General features: G+C 39.0%; 1 protein-coding gene across 5 annotated transcripts in view; it reads left to right on the plus strand.

Annotated features, from left to right (window-relative positions):
• RhoGAPp190 (Rho GTPase-activating protein 190) overlaps positions 1-20705 on the plus strand; it is a 1293865-nt gene that overhangs the window by 295849 nt on the left and 977311 nt on the right. For all 5 annotated transcript variants that reach the window (XM_068226122.1, XM_068226123.1, XM_067140451.2 and 2 more), the window contains exons 9-11: positions 12985-13100; positions 20229-20381; positions 20536-20650. In XM_068226122.1, the coding sequence (XP_068082223.1) occupies positions 12985-13100; positions 20229-20381; positions 20536-20650 (384 nt within the window). The remainder of the gene's footprint in view (positions 1-12984; positions 13101-20228; positions 20382-20535; positions 20651-20705) is intronic.

The raw sequence follows: 20705 nt of genomic DNA on the forward strand, positions 1-20705 counted from the left end.
ATGGTTTTCCGCAGTTTCCCATTTACACACCAGGCAAATGCTGGGGCTGTACCTTAATTAAGGTCACGGCCGCTCCCTTCCCACTCCTAGCCCTTTGCTGTCCCATCACCGCCATAAGACCTATAGACCTGTCTGTAATGGTGTGACGTAAAGAGAAACTTGTAAAAAAAAAAAAAAATTAAAAAGACAGGCAGCAGCAGCATAATCATCTAAATATTCCCAGACATGCTCAACGAGGTCTACTCTGGGAATTCTTAAGGTAGAATTTTCTCCTTGGCTGCACACATTCCATCCCCATTCATATTAATGAAAACTGAAGTGTTCTCTGCTGGATTTGTTTTCGAGGGAATATTAAATTAGAGCTAGTTGGACCATTTTAGTACTTGGGATAAATATCCTCCCAGGTTGATAGTATGAAGGGGAAATCAAATCACTGTGGAGTGTGTCTACTTTGGGGAAATTACAGGCAAAATTTTCCTTGATTGTTATTTTTCCTAGTCAACCTAACATTGCAGGAGTTAGAGCTTAATGGACTTGTCATAATTTATTCATAACTAGCCATTACCCGCAGTGTCGCTCGCGTGGATTCTGTAACTTGATTAAAGTAATCGTTCCTCGGCATTGTACTAAGACATTATCTGAAAATTCCTGAAGTATAAAAACTCACCCGAAAATTGAGTTTCATTTACCCCAGAAATTCTTTGTAAACCATGTTTTGGGGCTAAGGCGACCATGTGACATAGAATTGTACATGTGAGAAACAGTCTTCTCTCAAGTCGAAAAAATATATACATGTTTCTTTATTTTTAAAAGAGTTTCCAAATACCTATTCCCACATCTGTAATATCTTCCGTTTTTGAGATATATTGTACATAAGTATCCTCATAAAAAGAATTCAAACCCTTGATCAGTCCTTTGCCCACCCCCAGGCTCCATTTAAGTATATTTTCTGAAAACAAAAATACATGTTTCTTTGCTTTTAAAGGATATTCCAAATACCAATCTTCAAGTCTCTAACGTCTTCACTTTTTAAGATACAAGTATCCTCATAAAAAATAATTCAACTATTTTTCAGTTCTTTTCACCCCCACCCCCAATTAAGTGCCTCCTCCAAAAACATAAAGGTACATATTCCTGTATTTTTAAAGGACTTTAAAAATATGAAGTTTCTTGTCTCTAACACGTTACGTTTTTGACATATAATGTAGATATACCGGAACTCATTTTAAGAAATTCACCCGCTTTTCCAATTCCTTTCAGCCCCTTAAGTAGATTTTCTGAAAACAAAAAAATGTGTTTCATTATATTTAAAGGAGATTCTAAATACCAGTTTTCATGTCTGTACGTCTGTAACACCTTCAGGTTTTGAAATAAATGTATACTCATAAGATTAATTCAACTTCTTCTTCTGCACTTCTTTCCACCCCTCTACCGCCTTAAGTGGATTTCAGATTCCCAATGGGAATCAACATCTATATCAAGTGGACTTCCCGAAAAAAATGCGTGTTTCTTTTATTTTGAAAGGAAATTCAAAATACCAACTTTCACGTCTGTAACAGCTTCAGTTTTTAAGAAAAAGTATCCTCATAAACATATTTCAACTCCTTATTTACTTATTTTCAACCCCACACCCCTTACGTCGATTTTCCGAAAAGAAAAAAAAAGAAACGTGTTTCTTTATTTTTAAAGGAGATTCCAAATACCAGTTTTCACATCTGTAGTTTTTGTGATATGGTTCATGTTTGTGGGTTACTGTAGTCACGTCCTAGTTCGTGAACCATGGGCAACGGCTGAGTGGCCTAGTAAGTGGTCCTGATAGTCGGGATACCAGTTGCTATGGAATGGGAGTGTGCATCTCGGACATATTCTGAGTCGTGGCCCTCCTTGTGCTCAGGCGGCTAGGACTGTACAATTCACTGGTGGTCCATAACCCGTTAGAGGAGAGATCCTCACTTGGACTATGTGCAAGTAGGGCAGCATCCTGCTTCATGAATTTACCGAGCTCAGAACACTTTAAGCAAGCCTCGGACCTATGGGAGTAATGGAGTCCCTCTCCCATTTGACAGGTGAGGGACTCCTTGGAAACAACTTGGCGAACAAAATGGAATTCGATGGGGAGCTATCAATATTAATGGGGCTTATGGAAGAAAGAAGGTAGAACTGGCTGAGTCAGCAAAGAGGATGCATTTGGATGTGCTAGGTGTAAGTGATATTCGGGTAAGGGGAGATAACGAGGAAGAGATAGATTATAAAGTGTACTTGACGGGTGTTAGAAAGGGAAGGGCAGAGTCTGGAGTAGGGCTCTTTATCAGGAATACAATTGCACGCAACATAGTTTCTGTTAGGCACGTAAATGAGCGAATGATGTGGGTAGATTTGTCAGTTGGAGGAATTAGGACTAGAACTTTGTCCGTGTATTCACCATGTGAGGGTGTAGATGAGGATGAAGTTGATAAGTTTTATGAAGCATTGAGTGACATCGTGGTCAGGGTCAACAGCAAGGATAGAATAGTGCTAATGGGCGATTTCAATGCGAGAGTTGGGAATAGAACTGAAGGATACGAAAGGGTGATTGGTAAATGTGGGGAAGATATGGAAGCTAATGGGAATGGGAAGCGTTTGCTGGACTTCTGTGCTAGTATGGGTTTAGCTGTTACGAATACAGTAGAACCTCGATAATTCGAAATCGGTTAATTCAAAATCCCGCCTAATTCGAAGAAGCTCTCGTTCCCGGAAACATGAGATACAGTTTTGCTTGTTATTTAAATTGTTTAATTCGAAATACGGATAATTCGTAATTCGAAGTACAATGTCGCCCCCATTGCCGAAATTCAGACTTCGAATTCAAAACTGCCTTTACTGTTTAAAACAATAGTATGTTACAGAGTAATTTCAACTCAAAATTTTTCCACGTCCTAATAGAACGCGTGTTCCGGAACGTGGAGGGGTAGCTTTCCACACTTACACTCACTTTGGTGGGTCTACAGTGCGCTTCATGATGGCTAAATTGAATGAAATTGGAATTCTTTTGTATTCAACCTTTTAAGGAACGCCGTAATATCACGCAACAGGCAGTGTCTGGAAAAACAGAATCCATGAACACTGGCGATGACGACAGTTGATGAAAAAACGTGACTCATATAATAAATTCGTAGGCACCGAACAATATTGTCATTGCCGACGTAACTGCATTGCTTTATTTTAACACAAGCCCAAACGGTCTTATGGTTTTAAAGGAGAAAGTGGCAGCCGGGGAATCGTACAAAGGTCGGGGATGGGGGTCATTGTAGTGCGTTGCAATGCACATGGAAGCAAGAAACTTTATCCCCTCGTCATAGGAAAGTTCGATAAGCCACAATGTTTTAAGGATGTCGGGCACTTTCTATGCCAGTACAAAGCATCTAAAAATACAAACAGTACAGAAATCCAAAAAAATAATGCATTGCATAGGGGAACCAGCGTAATTTATCCTCGTCTTCGAAATGTGTGAATTTTTTCTGTCGTTGCGTGAGGTTATGTTTATCAGTGATTTATCCAAGTGCATTATTTAAACATTGTAAATGCACCTTGTTGGACACATTTCGGAAATAGTTCTTTCCATGGCATTTGAAAAGTTTAAACTGTGAATGAGGTGATTGCATGTATTAATGGGTCTTAGAACACTTTGTTACGCGGCAAGTGTTTACATTTCTGAATTACGAGAGAAATGCCATGGCGGGAAATCGTACAAGGATAGAGTCATAGGAAAGTTCGATTTTAAGGGCATCGGGTACTTTCTTTGTAAATACAAGGCATCTAAAATGCATACAGTATAGTGATCCAGTGAAAAAAGCACTTGCACATGGGAGCCAGCATAGATTTCTCCTCGTCTTTGAATCGTGCTTTTTTTTTTTTTTTTTTCTTTTTTTCCTTGCTTGAGGTTATGTTTCCAGTGAGGTATCCAAGTGCATTATTTGAATACTGTAAATGCACCTTCTTGGATACATTTTGGAAATAGTTCTTTTTTCATGGCTTTTGAAAGGTATAAACTGTGAATCAAGGTTAACTGCATGCAGTAACGGACCTTAGAATATTTTGTAACGCTGCAAAAGTTGGTACTTCTGAATTGCAAATTGGCAGTTAATTCGAAATCACGTAATTCGAAGTCCGATTTTTTAGTCCCAACGACTTCGAATTAACGAGGTTTTACTGTACATTCTTCAAGCATAAGACTATTCACCGCTACACATGGGAGGCTAGGGGTGCCAGATCCATAATAGACTATATCTTAACAGATTTCGAATTCAGGAAATCTGTTAGGAATGTACGAGTTTTCCGGGGATTTTTTGATGATACAGACCACTATCTGATCTGTAGTGAACTAAGTATCTCTAGGCCTAGGGTAGAGAAAGTGAAATCTGTCTGCAAACGAATAAGGGTAGAAAATCTCCAGGACGAGGAAATTAGACAGAAGTACATGGATATGATTAGTGAGAAGTTTCAAACAGTAGACAGTAAGCAGGTTCAGGATATAGAAAGTGAGTGGGTGGCATATAGGGATGTTGTAGTAGAAACAGCAAAGGAATGCCTAGGAACAGCTGTGTGTAAAGATGGGAAAAAGCGAACATCTTGGTGGAATGATGAAGTGAGAACAGCCTGTAAACGTAAAAAGAAGGCTTATCAGAAATGGCTCCAAACAAGGGCCGAGGCAGACAGGGATTTGTACGTAGATGAAAGAAACAGAGCGAAACAAATAGTTGTTGAATCCAAAAAGAAGTCATGGGAAGACTTTGGTAACAACCTGGAAAGGCTAGGTCAAGCAGCAGGGGAAACCTTTCTGGACAGTAATAAAGAATCTTAAGAAGGGAGGAAAAAAAGGAAATAAACAGTGTTTTGAGTAATTCAGGTGAACTCATAATAGATCCCAGGGAATCACTGGAGAGGTGGAGGGAATATTTTGAACATCTTCTCAATGTAAAAGGAAATCACCCTGGTGGTGTTGCGAACAGCCAAGCTCATGGGGAGGAGGAAAATGATGGTGAAATTACGCTTGAGGAAGTGGAAAGAATGGTAAATAAACTCCATAGTCATAAAGCAGCAGGAATAGATGAAATTAGACCTGAAATGGTGAAGTATAGTGGGAAGGCAGGGATGAAATGGCTTCATAGTGTAGTAAAATTAGCATGGAGTGTTGGTAGGGTACCTTCAGATTGGACAAAAGCAGTAATTGCACCTATCTATAAGCAAGGGAACAGGAAGGATTGCAACAACTATCGAGGTATCTCATTGATTAGTATACCAGGCAAAGTATTCACTGGCATTTTGGAAGGGAGGGTGCGATCAGTCGTTGAGAGGACGTTGGATGAAAACCAGTGTGGTTTCAGACCACAGAGAGGCTGTCAGGATCAGAGTTTCAGTATGCGCCCGGTAATTGAAAAATGCTACGAGAGGAATAGTCAGTTGTGTTTATCTTTCGTAGATCTAGAGAAAGCATATGACAGGGTACCTAGGGAAAGGATGTTCGCCATTCTGGGGGACTATGGAATTAAAGGTAGATCATTAAAATCAATTAAAGGTATTTATGTTGATAATTGGGCTTCAGTGAGAATTGATGGTAGAATGCGTTCTTGGTTCAGGGTACTTACAGGGGTTAGACAAGGCTGTAAACTTTCACCTTTGCTGTTCGTAGTTTACATGGATCATCTGCTGAAAGGTATAAAATGGCAGGGAGGGATTCAGTTAGGTGGAAATGTAATAAGCAGTCTGGCCTATGCTGACGACTTGGTCTTAATGGCAGATTGTGCCGAAAGCCTGCAATCTAATATCTTGGAACTTGAAAATAGGTGCAATGAGTATGGTCTGAAAATTAGACTTTCTAGGACTAAATTGATGACAATAGGTAAGAAATTCAACAGAATTGAATGTCAGATTGGTGATACAAAGCTAGAACAGGTCGATAATTTCAAGTATTTAGGTTGTGTGTTCTCCCAGGATGGTAATATATTAAGTGAGATTGAATCAAGGTGTCGTAAAGCTAATGCAGTGAGCTCGCAGCTGCGATCAACAGTATTCTGTAAGAAGGAAGTCAGCTCCCAGACAAAACTGTCTTTACATCGGTCTGTTTTCGGACCAACTTTGCTTTACGGGAGCAAAAGCTGGGTGGACTCAGGATATCTTATTCGTAAGTTAGAAGTAACAGACATGAAAGTAGCAAGAATGATTGCTGGTACAAACAGGTGGGAACAATGGCAGGATGGTACTCGGAATGAGGAGATAAAGGCTAATTTAGGAATGAACTCGATGGACGAAGCTGTACGTATAAACCAGCTTCGGTGGTGGGGTCATGTGGGGCGAATGGAGGAGGATGGGTTACCTAGGAGAATAATGGACTCTGCTATGGAGGGTAAGAGAAGTAGAGGTAGACCAAGACGACGATGGTTAGACTCGGTTTCTAACGATTTACAGATAAGAGGTATAGAACTAAATGAGGCCACAACACTAGTTGCAAATTGAGGATTGTGGCGACGTTTAGTAAATTCACAGAGGCTTGCAGACTGAACGCTGAAAGGCACAACAGTCTATAATGATTATGTATGTATGTATGTATGTATGTATGTATGTATGTATGTATGTATGTATGTATGTTAATCTTGTTTTAATTTGTACTCAAGGCTGATGATGGCACATAGATGCCGAAACTAGTACCATTTGACTATTTGACATGTGATTAAATCACAATAAAACGTCATTGTATTGAATAGGTGGACCTTGAAAGAATTTATATATTATTTACTGTAATCCCACTTCAATACAGAACCAATGAAATTCATAACTATAAGATACAATAGCCTGGTGAATCGTGCCTTCAGGGTACCTATATCTTAGTGCAATTTAAGCAGAGAACTGAAGATCATCCGGTTAATGGCCAATTTTAATGGCTTTAAAGAGGACTTTATAGAATATATAATTAACAAAAGTATCGCCCTCGCACCACTTTGATTAAAGATAAACCAAAACGAAAAGCTTTTTCGACATTTACATTCAGTAAAGCTGTTTATAAGGTCACAAATATTTTTAAGAAGCGGAACATTAAGATCGCATTCAGAACGGATAACAGAAGCACAAGAGTTTTACATAACACAACAGCAATTAATAGGAGCAATCTCTACTCCAATTCAGGGGTGTATAAGTTTCGATGCAATGACTGTGACTGAGGTCATGTCGGGCAAACAGGACGTAGTTTCAGAGTTAGATATTGTAATGGATATAGCGTCCACCATGCCAAATGTCAGTGGGCCTGGCCCGGCACCTTATAGGCCCACCCCTTACGCTTCAACTGCGCCAATTACAAGCAGCGCTTAAGTGCTAGGCCAGCCCCACTCGCTTCCGCTCGTAGTCCCATAACAGAGGAGTATGGAAATGACTCCACGATTAATCTGGAGTGTTCCATCTCGCGATGTTGCTGGATCCATCCAGCATCCAGACGATTCTAGAAGGGCCAGTGCAGGTATATAAGAGAGGAATGACCTGGCTGCAGGCGGTGAGAGTTCGACTGAGTTAGAAGTTGGTGTGGTTCAGTCGTGAGCGACTGCCAGTATAGTGAAGTATGTTAACTGCCGTTATTATCGGACTAGTGTGCTACAGTGCGGACTGTCGGCGAAGGAGAGAACGTGTAGCTGTGCGACGCAGGACCTTGTGTGTGAGTGTAAAACTGTGTAGTGTGAGAACAAGTGAGAAACGAAAGGAGAGAGAGCGCGCAAACTGCGTAAGTGTGTGTTATGACAAAAGTTGTGTGTAGTCTTGTGTTGTTTAGTGCCTAGCTAATAAATCTTAGTATTGAAGCTACCAGTCTAGTGTTAATTGATCCTACAACCCCGCCAACTCGTTGCAATATACTGAATATCTTAATGCTGTGAAATATAATATATTATCAGCCGTAGGCTAGCATGTCCACGATCATAAACACAAGTTCACGGACATAGATCAAGACCTTGAGATTGAGATGCTAAACAAGGGGTTGTTGCTTGATGTTAGGGAGGCATGCTTCATACATTTAGACCAGTATTTTAATACTAATCTTAATCTAAATGAAATTTCTGAAAAACTTAGAATTCTGCTCGATTTCCTGATAACATTGTTAACAAATATAAGATATCCAACAAATATTAATATTTTTCGTGCTATACGTAATTTCATTCATTCATATCCTAGAGGCAAGGCCTTGTCGCTGCAACCACATTTGTCTCTTCTCTGCTGAGCGTTTCAGCTCAACATATTTTTTCAAATTAAGCCTGTCCATTATGGAATCCAGATACTTCTTCCTCGGCTTTCCTCTTCCCATCTTCCCCAGAACTTTTCCTTCCAGTATAGTCGTGAAGAATGTGTTATGTCGAAGTGTGTGGCCAAGGATTTTAATTTTCCTCTTTTCTACAATGTTGATCAATTCCCTTTTTTCGTCTGTTTCCTTAAGGACCGTATTGTTTGACTTTTTCTCTGTCCAACTAATTTTCAGCATCCTCCTCCATATCCACATTTCCATTGCTTCCAGGTATGTTATATCCTGTTTTGCTAAGACCCATGTTTTGCAACCATACAACAAAACACTCCACACAAACATTTTGGCAAATTCTTTCGTAATTTTAATGTTAAAATTCGTGCTTGTCAGAAGCTGTTTCTTGTTACAGAAGGCTTGTTTAGCTAGAGCAATCCTCCTCCTGATTTATGTGGTGCACCTGTTGTCCTGAGTGATAATGCTTCCCAAGTAGCAAAATTGACTTACTTATTGTACATTTTCATCACTTACCTTAATGTTTATTGGTATTTCCTCAGTTGATTTCTTGACAACTAATACTTTGTGTTCGAGGTGTTCAGTTTCAATTTTGATTCTTGTAGTGTTGATGTTAAAACTCGTAGAATTTTACTTATTTCCCTGTCTGAATCTGCAATTAATGTAATGTCATTGGCAAACCTTATATGGTGGAATTGTTGTCCGTTAATTTTAATTCCTTTGGTTTTTTGCTTAAGTTTTGATATGGCCTCCTCAATGAACATGTTGAACAAAAATGGAGATAGCGCACAACCTTGTCTCACTCCCCTTCTAATGGATACTGTCTTAATATTACCATTGATTTCTATTGTTGTGCTTTGATTTTTGTACAGGAGTAAAATGAGTCTTCTGTCCCTCGAGTGCAATCGTATATTCTTCATGTTCCTAAAGAGTTGTTTCCAGTTTACTTTGTCAAAGGCTTTCTCTATATCCACAAAAGCAATGTATGTTTTCATGTTAACACTCAGTCTTCAATCTAGAATAGTTCTTAATGCTAGAAGAGCTTCTCTTGTTCCCTTCCCTGTTGTAAAACCAAACTGATCCTGCAATGTATATTGTTCAGTTTTCTTTTTAATCCTGTTCTTAATTACGTAAAACAATATTTTGGATTCTTGCGATACCAGTGTTAGTGTTCTATAGTTGGAACAGTCAGTAGAATTTCCTATCTTTGGTAAGGTAAAGTCTCCAGGAATTTCACCATTGTAATAGCATCTTGCAATTATGTTATACAGTGGTTGTTTCATTCTTTCTCCTACTCCCATGAGAAGTTATGCTGGTATGTCATCCGGTCTGGTTGCATTCTTGTCCTTTAATTGTTTTGTAGTGCTAAGTCAAATTCTTCCCATGTGATTTTTGGGCCTATATTGTCTTCTTCCACCATCTGTTCAGGTTTAAGATAGTCTGGAATTGTCATTACTTCTTCATCCCAGTGCCGGTCTTCAAGATATTCTTTCCAGCATTATGCGATATTTTCACTATTAATTTATAATTGAATTAATTTATAACTGAACTTCTTGTTTTGGTTTATATTGGAGTGATTTGATCATGTGATATGCTCTATTTGTTCTTCCTTCTATTATATCATTCTCTATAGTCTGCGTAATTTCCTTCATCCATACTTCTTTTGCCTCCCTACATTTTGTCACAATGAGATTCTTTGTTTTTCCGTACTGATCTTGGCTTAATGCTGTGTTTATCTTATACTGGTTTCGCTTCTGAATGAGGTCTAATATCTCTTCAGTAATCCATGGTTTCCTTGGCTCTAGTCTTCTATTCCCTAAAGTTCTACATGGTATCTCAGAGAGTCCTTGTTTTATCATTTCCCAGTCCATCTTACAATTATTATACTTCATGAATGCATTTGTATCCTCTGCATATTTCTGTTTTATTTGTTCGTTTTTCAATCTGTTTAAATCCTATCTGACATTCTTCCTTCTGATTATCTTTTTAAGTCTGAAATTGCACGTTGCCATCACAAGTGTGTGATCACTGTCCACTTCAGCGCCAGGGTAGCGGTGGCTTGATTTAATTTGATTTCTATACCTAACTTTAACTAATATGAAATCAATTTGGTATCTTTGCGTGTCTCTGGGACTTTTCCAGATATATCGTCTTCTCAAAGGCACTTCAAACATGGTGCTAGTTATTACCATATCGTACTGTTCACAAAAATCTAGTAGCCTTTCACCTCGGCTGTTTCTCTTTCCCAGTCCAAATTTCCCTATTCCCATTCTGTCTGGTTTTGAGCCAACCACAGCATTGAAATCTCCCATAATCACCAGATTTTCCTTGTTATCAATTCGTTTTAGTAGCTCATCAAGACACTCATACAGCTCTTCAACCTCATCTTCATTACTGTTCGATGTTGGAAAGTACACTTGTATGATGGTCATATCCCTAGGTTTTGCTTTGATCTTCACCATCAGTATTCTGTCATTTACATGATAGGTGTTCTCAATATTCCTTGCCCAGTTCTTCCCAAGAATTAGTCCCACATCGTATTGACCAGGTATTGTTCCTCCGCTATAGATGATCCTAAATGCATCACTAATGAAATCACCATTTCCTTGCCATCATGTTTCAGAAAGTCCTAAAATATCAATATTACATCACTCTCTTTACCTCTTCTAACTTCCCGGGTGTCATTAGTGTTCTGACGTTCCACGTTGTGATTCTCATCTGTTTTTCCTGTCCTTAGCAAGGATTTCGCTGACTTATGACCTGGGAAGCCTTGCAAGTGTCTTCCCCTGCTGGATCTTGAGTTCCAATGCTCATGATCAGTAGGCTAATCATTTGCTCAAGTAGAGACGATTGCATGGTTGCATTGCCTTCGCATCTCAATGCCGTTGACCATAACAAGTCAGTTAATCCGCCTTTAGGGGCAATTTCTCACCCCATGGGCAATAGGGTGCCCGGAAACTCCACCCGCTCATCCACCCTATGAAGAGAGTGTTGGCACTTGGCAGAGGGATCTCCTTATTCCGGGAGACACCCGGTCCCATCATTCGTTAGCCACCTGTATGTAATAACATTCTCATTACAAACATTCGTTGCCCCCCTCTACCACAGGAAGGTAAATGCCTGGATTTCCCCATCATTGTAACTAGGACCATAGAGGCATTTCCTAGTTCCTCAGGTTCCTTAAGAGAGGCTATACGTAATAGTTTTTCATATTATTCTTTTCATCGGCAACGTCCCCCGGACCCCTCCTTCACTGCCCCTCCTCAACGCATCTCTGCTTCAAGCACATGACTCAAACAAGCCACCACTCATTGTGCTACAGCCGCCGCGTTATATCTATGGCCGTTTGAGGTGTGTCCTTCAAATAGCTTAATAATTGATACGGTTTTTATCTCGCCTCCCTTCGTTAATTTTGGGTTTTCATCATTTGCAGGTTCCGATATTGAAATGAGAAACATAGTCCATGTTAAAATCTTCAGGATACATTTGTATGTTTCCACCTTATCAAGTTACACTCAACAGTACAGCCAAGCACAGTAAACATCCTGCTACAGGAATCAAGATTTCAGAGGATGGCACATTTTAGTACATAAAAATTATAAACAAATACTAGCACAATGAGGTTTTTGGTGTAATTAGTTTTATTAATGTAATTCAGAGTTTTAACACCAACAGATTTGAATGTATACAGTTTTAATTCAGTCAGTGCTATTGAACTTCACACAAGGTGTAAAAAAAAAAAAAAATTAAGCAAGACTAAGTAAACAACAAGATCAAACTCAGTACCCAATATGAACAACTTTCAATGCACACAAACCTTATTTCTTTCCCTTCAGATTGTTTTTAAGTGTGACATTTGACCTTAAAGTTTGTGAACTTTAGAAATATGAGACAATAACTTTGTATTGTATCTATGTATATATTTTAATCAAAAGGTCTATAGGAGTTGGTTGTACCATTCATTGCCAGATTTTCATGACTTCCATGCAGCTGATGATGGCACTAAAGAAACGCTGAAACTAGTACTGCAAATAAAGTTAATATGTTATAATACATTCAGGCAACATTGTTTTCTGTTGAATAGGTAGAACCTCTAAAAACTTTATAAGTATTTGTAGACTTGGTTTACAATTAATTCAAGGTAAGATGCATAGATGCAAACCAGGTCATTGAGGTAATTGCAGACAGAGTTCGACAAAGATGCTTAATTCATTCACAGTGGCTTGCAGACTGGACACTAATAGGCATTATTTTCTATAGTGGAATGTGTGTGTGTAATGTGATGTACATTTTTTTTTTTGCTAGTTGCTTTACGTCGCACCGACTCAGATAGGTCTTATGGCGACGATGAGACAGGAAATGGCTAGGAGTGGGAAGGAAACGGCCGTGGCCTTAATTAAGGTACAGCCCCAGCATTTGCCTGGTGTGAAAATGGGAAACCACGGAAAACCATTTTCAGGGCTGCCGATAGTGGGGTTCGAACCTACTATCTCCCGAATACTGGACACTGGCCACAATTAAGCGACTGCAGCTATCGAGCTCGGTGTGATGTACATTGAAAGAAACACTAGGTATATTCTTTATCTTTCAGTAAGAGCAAGTCTGCTTGTAAATAATCATTGTTGTTGGTGATGGTGTTATAATAATTATTATTATTATTATTATTATTATTATTATTATTATTATTATTATTATTATTATTATTATTATTATTACAGGAATTACTTTTGGAACATGCAGATCTCTTCTACCACTTCAAAAGCATAGCACCGACTGGTACAATAACTCAGGCTGATATCAAGGAAATAACAGATGCTTTACAGGATGACTCAAGGTTGGTACACTTTCGTGTGTGTTTGCAATTTATTTATCTTTTGCTTCATACAGCACTTACATGATGGTGGCTTGTGGTGTAATTTTCTGCCTATTTTTATGAACTATGGATCATTGTTTAAATAACCAGGTAAGCAATTGTGAGAACCGGGGCACTTCATCCAGTAGAACGTAAGAGAGCACCTTGGACATATTCCATGCTGTATCGTCCTTAAATTGGATGGTAAAGTGAATGGAAATAACGGATTCATCAAAGGGATTGCATGTCCTAAGTAGTTATGCTCATAAGGGAAGGTTGCCATGTGGTTTGCTAGAGAAGTGTTCAAATTTTGAAGATTTGCCCTTCATTAAAAAAAAAAAAAATTACCCTGGTCGAACATTTTTGCCAGTGGATCTTATTTTGTTCACAATTTAACGTTCAAAATTTATCCTCAAACTTTTGTTGTCTTATTCCTGCAGATATTTCTGACTTGTCTTCGTGATGTAGTTGCTAGCTCATTGACATTGGTAACTGAAGTTTCCAAGTTCTAATCCGACCTTAATTCTTTTTCCTTTTTCTTTCTTTTTCATCTTTTCTTTTAATTCTGTTTTTGGTACAATATTTAATTTTTTAGATTACATCAAATACTTTTATTATTAGTTGTTTTTTCTTTCTTTCTTTCTTTCTTTTTTAATCATTTTACCCTCCAGGGTTGGTTTTTCCCTTGGGCTCAGTGAGGGATCCCACCTTTACCACCTCAAGGGCAGTGTCCTGGAGCGTGAGACTTTGCGTTGGGGGGGTACAACTGGGAAGGAAGACCAGTAACTCACCCAGGTGGCCTCACCTGCTATGCTGAACAGGGGGCCTTGTGAGGGCATGGGAAGTTTGGAAGGGATAGACGATGAAGAAGGAAGGAAGCGGTCGTGGCCTTAAGTCGGGTACCATCCCGGCATTGCCTGGGTGAGAAGTGGAAACCCACTTTGGGGATGGCTGAGATGGGAATCGAGCCCTCTTTTACTCAGTTGACTTCCCAAGACTGAGTGGGTATTCGGGAGACAGTAAGTTCGAATCCCACTGTCGGCAGCCCTGAAGATGGTTTTCTGTTGTTTCCCATTTTCACACCAGGCAAATGCTGGGGCTGTACCTTAATTAAGGCCAAAATTTTGTGGCAGAGCTGGGAATCGAACTAGATTCTCCGGAGGTGGCAGCTATCGCACTAACTACTACACCACGCAAGCGGACCTTTTTTTAAATATATATATACAATATTAATATTTACATTATTGTTTACATTATTTACAATATTTGTCACATACTCATTATTACACTAATTTGGGTGGTATTTTTCATGGAAGCATTGAAAACAAAGCATTTTGCTTTAACGGTCACATTTAATAAATGCAGGTGCGGAGCAAGAATAAAATTTTGACCTCGTTATTTCATGCGAAAAACAGATATTCGCAAGTAAAAGAAAATCGAGGTCAGATTTGAGCCCTCAAACTTTCATTTCCCATTGTCAATGCTCTAGCAACTACGCCACAGAGACAAGTTGGAAATAGCTGCGGGAATTAGGCTACAAATTTTGAGGATAGATTTTAAACATTCAATTTTGAACAAAATAAGTTCCATTGACAAAAACGCTCAAACAGAGCTAAAATATTTATTGATGAAGGGTAGATCTTACAAATTTGAACACTTTTCTAGAAAACCACATGGCGACCTCCCATTGTCAGTTAAAGTGAGGGAGTTGAAGATTGAAGATTTCTACCAGGAATCAGGAGTCATAAGAGGGACGTTTAACATCTTTGATGTTGAAATTGTCTGTCTTTGGAGAGATCTCTTATTGGACAACTGGATTATTACGAGATCACTTCACAGTACCAGAGTGCTCTCTTTCAGCTGATGCTAGAAAGTAAAAAGATGAGTGAAACTCTTAGAGACGGGAGTTAACCCAATGGACTCTCATTTAAACACCCCTGCATGTCACACTGACTCAGATTTAAATCCCTGTGGAGAAGCTGTTTGTGAAGCACATTGGAAAATAGATTGTAAAAAGAGAACTGTACAAGATATTAACCTGAAATTCAATCAATCATTCAATCAATCAATCAGTCAATACTGATCTGCATTTAGGGCAGTCGCCCAGGTGGCAGATTCCCTATCTGTTGTTTTCCTAGCCTTTTCTTAAATGATTTCAAAGAAATTGGAAATTTATAGAACATCTCCGTTGGTAAATTATTCCAATCCCTAACTCCCCTTCCTATAAATGAATATTTGCCCCAATTTGTCCTCTTGAATTTTGTCAGTAGGTGAATGAATACATATACTCACCTAAAATGATATTTTTGTGTGATAAATTTCAAAGCAATCGGGGAGATGTAGTGGAATTTCACACTTCTTGCACTGCCACGTTGTCTCACTTCTTTTCTTCTGCTTTGAGCACAGAAAACATCACTTAGAGGGATTGTTCTTTTTTTCAGTACTAGGAATGTGCATGGGAAAATGAGCCCAGTTTCTAGTTTGTAGCCTAAGAGGGGTTTTACTAGGTGAAGGTCATCGCCTGACTCTGTAATCAGGCAGCTGCACGGTCTCAAGTAACAGTGTCGCTACAGCCACCCGGAAGTCTGTGTAATACAGTTTCCTGTGCTCAGACTGTGAGAAAGTACAGTAGGCCTACACTACAAAGGAATTGAAAAGACAAATGTCTAGAAGATAGAAAAATATTTTTCTTTCCCCTTTGACTGTTATCCTCATGAAGGGAAAAAAGGACAATGTCCTGGTCTTGTAAATCTACTCCCTTCATCCCATCTTGGTACTCAAGGGCCAGTTTTGGGTTGTTTTTTTTACTACTTCCCATGGCACTAGCCTGCGCTTTCTGCTGAGTTTTCACATTGATGTAATATTTGCTGTTGTGTGTTTTGAAGAAAGGAAATGAACATGTTTGTTGTCCTTTCACTTGAGGCACAAAATGTTGTTGGACAACCACGTTTGATATTCACCTCTTTGTAGTACTTTAGATGAAATATCAGGTGGCATGATTTTTCTGTTGGCCCTGACAGTTCCTAAAATATTTGTTTGTTTTTCATTAACCCTTTTACAAAGGGCTGGAGACATGTACCAGTTGTCATGGTACAGAGAGTGACCTTTGTTCAACAAATGTTCACACATGCTCATAACAACATTAACGCTCGCAGGTAAGGAAGGGTCAATCATATCATTCCCTGTATATATACGGAAGGTGTTGCAGTAGCGTGTATTTGCATTGCAAATTTTATATACTGTTATGACAAATCTAGCCCTCTTACATTACATTGCACGTACAGCAGCCTACCAAGTGATTTGTCTAAGGCAATGTTTCCAACAGTTCAAACAATGAAGAAAATGTGTCTGTGTAGTGCGAAATTATAGGCCTAATCTTTCCCTGCTCATTGTTTCTGAAAAGGTAGGAGTTTCAATACACCTATCTTTACTCCAGTATAACTGGATACCCAGTTTCCGAACATGAAACGCCAGGATACACAAAGCAAAGTATGCCTTTATTTCATCCTCCGTTGTGTAAACCATGTTTCGTCATCTTTTCGCCTTTCCTTTTCTCATCTATAAGTTGCTTCTGAGCATAATTATTTGTCTCTAGCAATTACGGAATATAATGGGTCCATCGGTAGTCTAAAAAGACCGAGAGCTCTGATGGACCTGTGGCCGCATATCTCTTAAATAAAAACTCGAACACCACTGTGTGCAGTAAAGGGATGAATGACAGGATTATTATCTCCACTTATCCAAACCCAGTCATCCTGTTTAGCACATTTTGCAGAGACACCAACTATTACAATTCAATTGTAATAATTACGAATTACCCATCACAATTACGCCTTTATGAATCACAGACCACAAATTACGATTTTTTGTTGATTTTTAAATCTAAGTGTATGTAGTGTTCAAAAGGATACACAGGGAATGCCATTGCAGCCTGAATTCTGAGAATATTATTTTCAGATTTTTCGGTAATAATTGATACCCCTTTCCTGTCCCTCGTTTAAGACTATTTTCAAGTTTTCACGCGCCGAACACAGTGTGTGCTTCCAGTTCCGGAAAAATAGGCATCTGTGAAGTGGTATATCTTGTGGAGTTATTGTCTTCGTTCGTCACATGACCAGACTTCCATGCAAGTATGAGAGTTCTTTTGTCTTTGTTTCGGCAGCAAAGTGGTGACAAACTCAGTTTCATTGTGGATACTGTGTGTGTGACTGTTGAAGAAGTATTTATTGCGATTTTGGTTGCCAAATTTACATATATTGCTCTTCTAGGATTTATGCTAATCGTGTGTTACAAAATGCGATAGGTTAGAAATAATGAAGCGATTTCTTGTGCAGGAAAATACATGTGCTGACGTTACTGTGATTAGTGACGCTAGTAATAAACCAAAACTTTAGGGAGGAACACTTGAAAGAATGGCCCTGTTTACTGTGTTCCTTAAAATCTCTTGGACACGTGTTTCGTAGTGTATGAAGCCGTGATGTTTCAGTTGCGCATGGTGAGGAAGAACAGCCTCCATGGCTCAGACGGCAGCGCGACGGCCTCTCACCGCTGGGTTCCGTTGTTCAAATCCCGGTCAATCAATGTGAGATTTGTGCTGGACAAAGTAGAGGCAGAACAGGTTTTTCTCCGGGTACTCCGATTTTCCCTGTCATATTTTATTCCATCAACACTCTCCAATATTTCATTCCATCAGTTATTCATTAATCATTGCCCCAGAGGAGTGCGACAGGCTTCGGCAGCCGGCGCAATTCCTATCCTCGCCGCTAGATGGGGGGTCTCTTTCATTCCATCCCTGACCCTGTCGAATGATTGAAAACAGGCTGTGGATTTTCATTTTCATGGTGAGGTAGAACAAGACTGAGTTCTGTGCTAATATGAACTCCGAACTGTTAAGTGCTCTGTTAGTGCAGAGGATGCACATGATATCAAAAGGAAAAGCATGTCACCAGTGTACGTTTACCAAACAGGAACTACGAGCTGCTAAGGGAGCAACCACAGTACTCAACAAAAGAAATGATCCTTCAACCTCCACTCAGATATGTACTGCAGATCACCTTGTTCATTGATTTTTCATTGATAATATGTTAGTAAGATCTCGAAAAAATAAAAAATAAAATTCTGCGGTCGCTGCCCCCCTCCCAGGTGCCCGAATTGCCTTTCTTAAAAGTTGGCATCTCCGGTTTTGGTTGTGGAGGCCTGGCATGAAGGTTTTGCTCATCTTCACTTTGAGTCACTAGTGATATATAGATTTCCTGACTCATTTACACTATTTACACTTAACACTTCCTCACACAAATTGTCTTCTAATTCCTGAAGATCTTCACTTACACTGTCGTCGGAATCACTATCTAAAATACTATACATTTACTTCGCTAATTCCTCGTGTTCAGAAATGCACGCGCTGTTAGCTGCCATATTGACTACTGGCTTGAAAGGAATTTGAAATATTTCATAGTCTCCCTATACACGTGTTGTGTAGGTCAAACAAAGCAAAACTTTGACCTCCCTTCCCCTCAACCTTCTAGTATACGAAAATCTCAACGTAAGAGCCATCTGTTACAGATGGGTGGACTACAGATATCTGAGCGTTGGCAATGCGCGGGCTCACCTCATTGTCCGTGTTGTAGGCCATGTGCTCGCAAGCGGGCGTGCCTAGTCATCCGAGTTCATTGGGTTAAATATCATAACACAATATTGTATCCTGTTCCATCACAGTAAGCTGTTCCAGAAATTTTATCTTCCACAGGCATTTCTAGCGCCTTAGATAGGAGACTAAATGTGATGAATAACATTTATTTGAGGTGTACGGGCTGTCTTTTAAAAAAAAAATTTTTAGGTGCTACAGATGACCAGTGACGTCCGTCTTTACCCTGCAGAGAGATTTTTCCAGGCCAAATGATGTAGTTATCATTGAAAGATGGAGAAATACTTTCACATGAATCTGAAATGATGGATGACAGTGATGACAAGGAAGACGAAGAAACCATCCTGGGTTGGTTTCTTGATCGCAATAGAGCATCGCTCCCTTCTTCGCCAGAATCTGGAGGGTCTGGATCAACGATTGTAATTTGGTGCTCTTCACTCTCGCCATCTGTAGGTTGAATGTCATCCTCCTCTTGCTCCAGCTCATCAAGAATTTTTATTACTTTATCTCCAAGATTTGGATCATTTGCATTTATTAAATCTTATCTGAAATAAAATAAGAGAAGAAGACTGAGTTTATAAATGCTGGTATTATCTCAGTAAACAAAGCTTGGAGCATGCATAAAAGTAATTACAGTATAAGCCCATATCGTAAGCATTACTGACCTTATTAGATCTAACGAAGTTACGAACGATCATAAAAATGACGACTTTCAGAAAGGCCGCCACTCTTTTCTAAGCAGTGCGTGGAGTTTCCTCTTTGCGGTCTTAAGCACATCAATCACATTAAAGCTTGGAAGGTACTGAAGTTATGGAAGTGCTTGTATCCTACCTGCACTTTTCAAGCAACAATGAAGAATTGGCAGTCTTAATCATTATGAACCTTTGTGTTGTAGGGTTAAGTGGACACTTTATATAAAATAAAGTTCTTAATCAAATTACATTAATACAGACCATTACAATGAAATTTGTCAATTGTAACCTCCAAGCATGATGTTGGTGCAGGCTTGCCAGAATCTGAATGCCTGCATATGTCGCTCATGGTGACTGTGGATTGGATACCACCTGCAGTAGTAGCTTCTGCGGATTTTTCCACCTTGCTTTTGACAGTTGAAATACTGTTGATTGGAGCTGGCAGTGTTTCACACAGACTCAAGCTAATACCACGGTTGTGAGCCTTGGAGAGAACATGGTGTTCAGCTCAGGCTGGCATTTTCTCCATACATCACGCTTTTATTTTCCTGCCAGTACTCGGGAGGTTGATTGAAGTGGATTACCACTGGGCGATGGGAGCACAATGGCCTATGCCATATCATCATCATCATCATCATCATCATCATCATCATCATCATCTATAACTCTTGCTACATCCTTGTAACGGTTTTTATGTGTGTTAATTTACAGTTCTCTCTCTAAAATCTGAATTTTATTATGATTGTCACCATTTTTTATACATCTATTTTTTAGGTACAAATCACTGGATCGATTAGATCAAGATAGAAAATTGATGTTATTTCAACATTTGGGATTTGTACATTGCCCTATTAGAGAACACTGTCCAGCTTTTCCAAACTGTATGGATGCATTAATTGAACGTATACTAGGAACCAAAGCACATAGGTAAGACATGACTCTTGATTTTTATGTAATGACATTTTGAGTAAATTTTGAAACATATTTAGAATGTTATTGTTTTAAAACAATTTGTGTTAGGAATTATTAAAAGAAACTGTGTCTCTTATTCATTCTATCTTTCTTTGTTATTATTTGCCAGGCCCTCATCGTGGAACCACAATAGTCAGTGGGTACTCAACTCTGACAATAATCAACTTAATTTAGTTATTCTTGGAATTGATGGCTTAGCTGAAGAATTAGCCAGTGAAATACGAGTATGTATTAATCTTTATTATTTTTTCTTAACATTGAAAAATAAGCACTAATCTG

Source organism: Anabrus simplex, chromosome 2, assembly GCF_040414725.1.
Source record: "Anabrus simplex isolate iqAnaSimp1 chromosome 2, ASM4041472v1, whole genome shotgun sequence".
Classification (NCBI taxonomy): domain Eukaryota; kingdom Metazoa; phylum Arthropoda; class Insecta; order Orthoptera; family Tettigoniidae; genus Anabrus; species Anabrus simplex.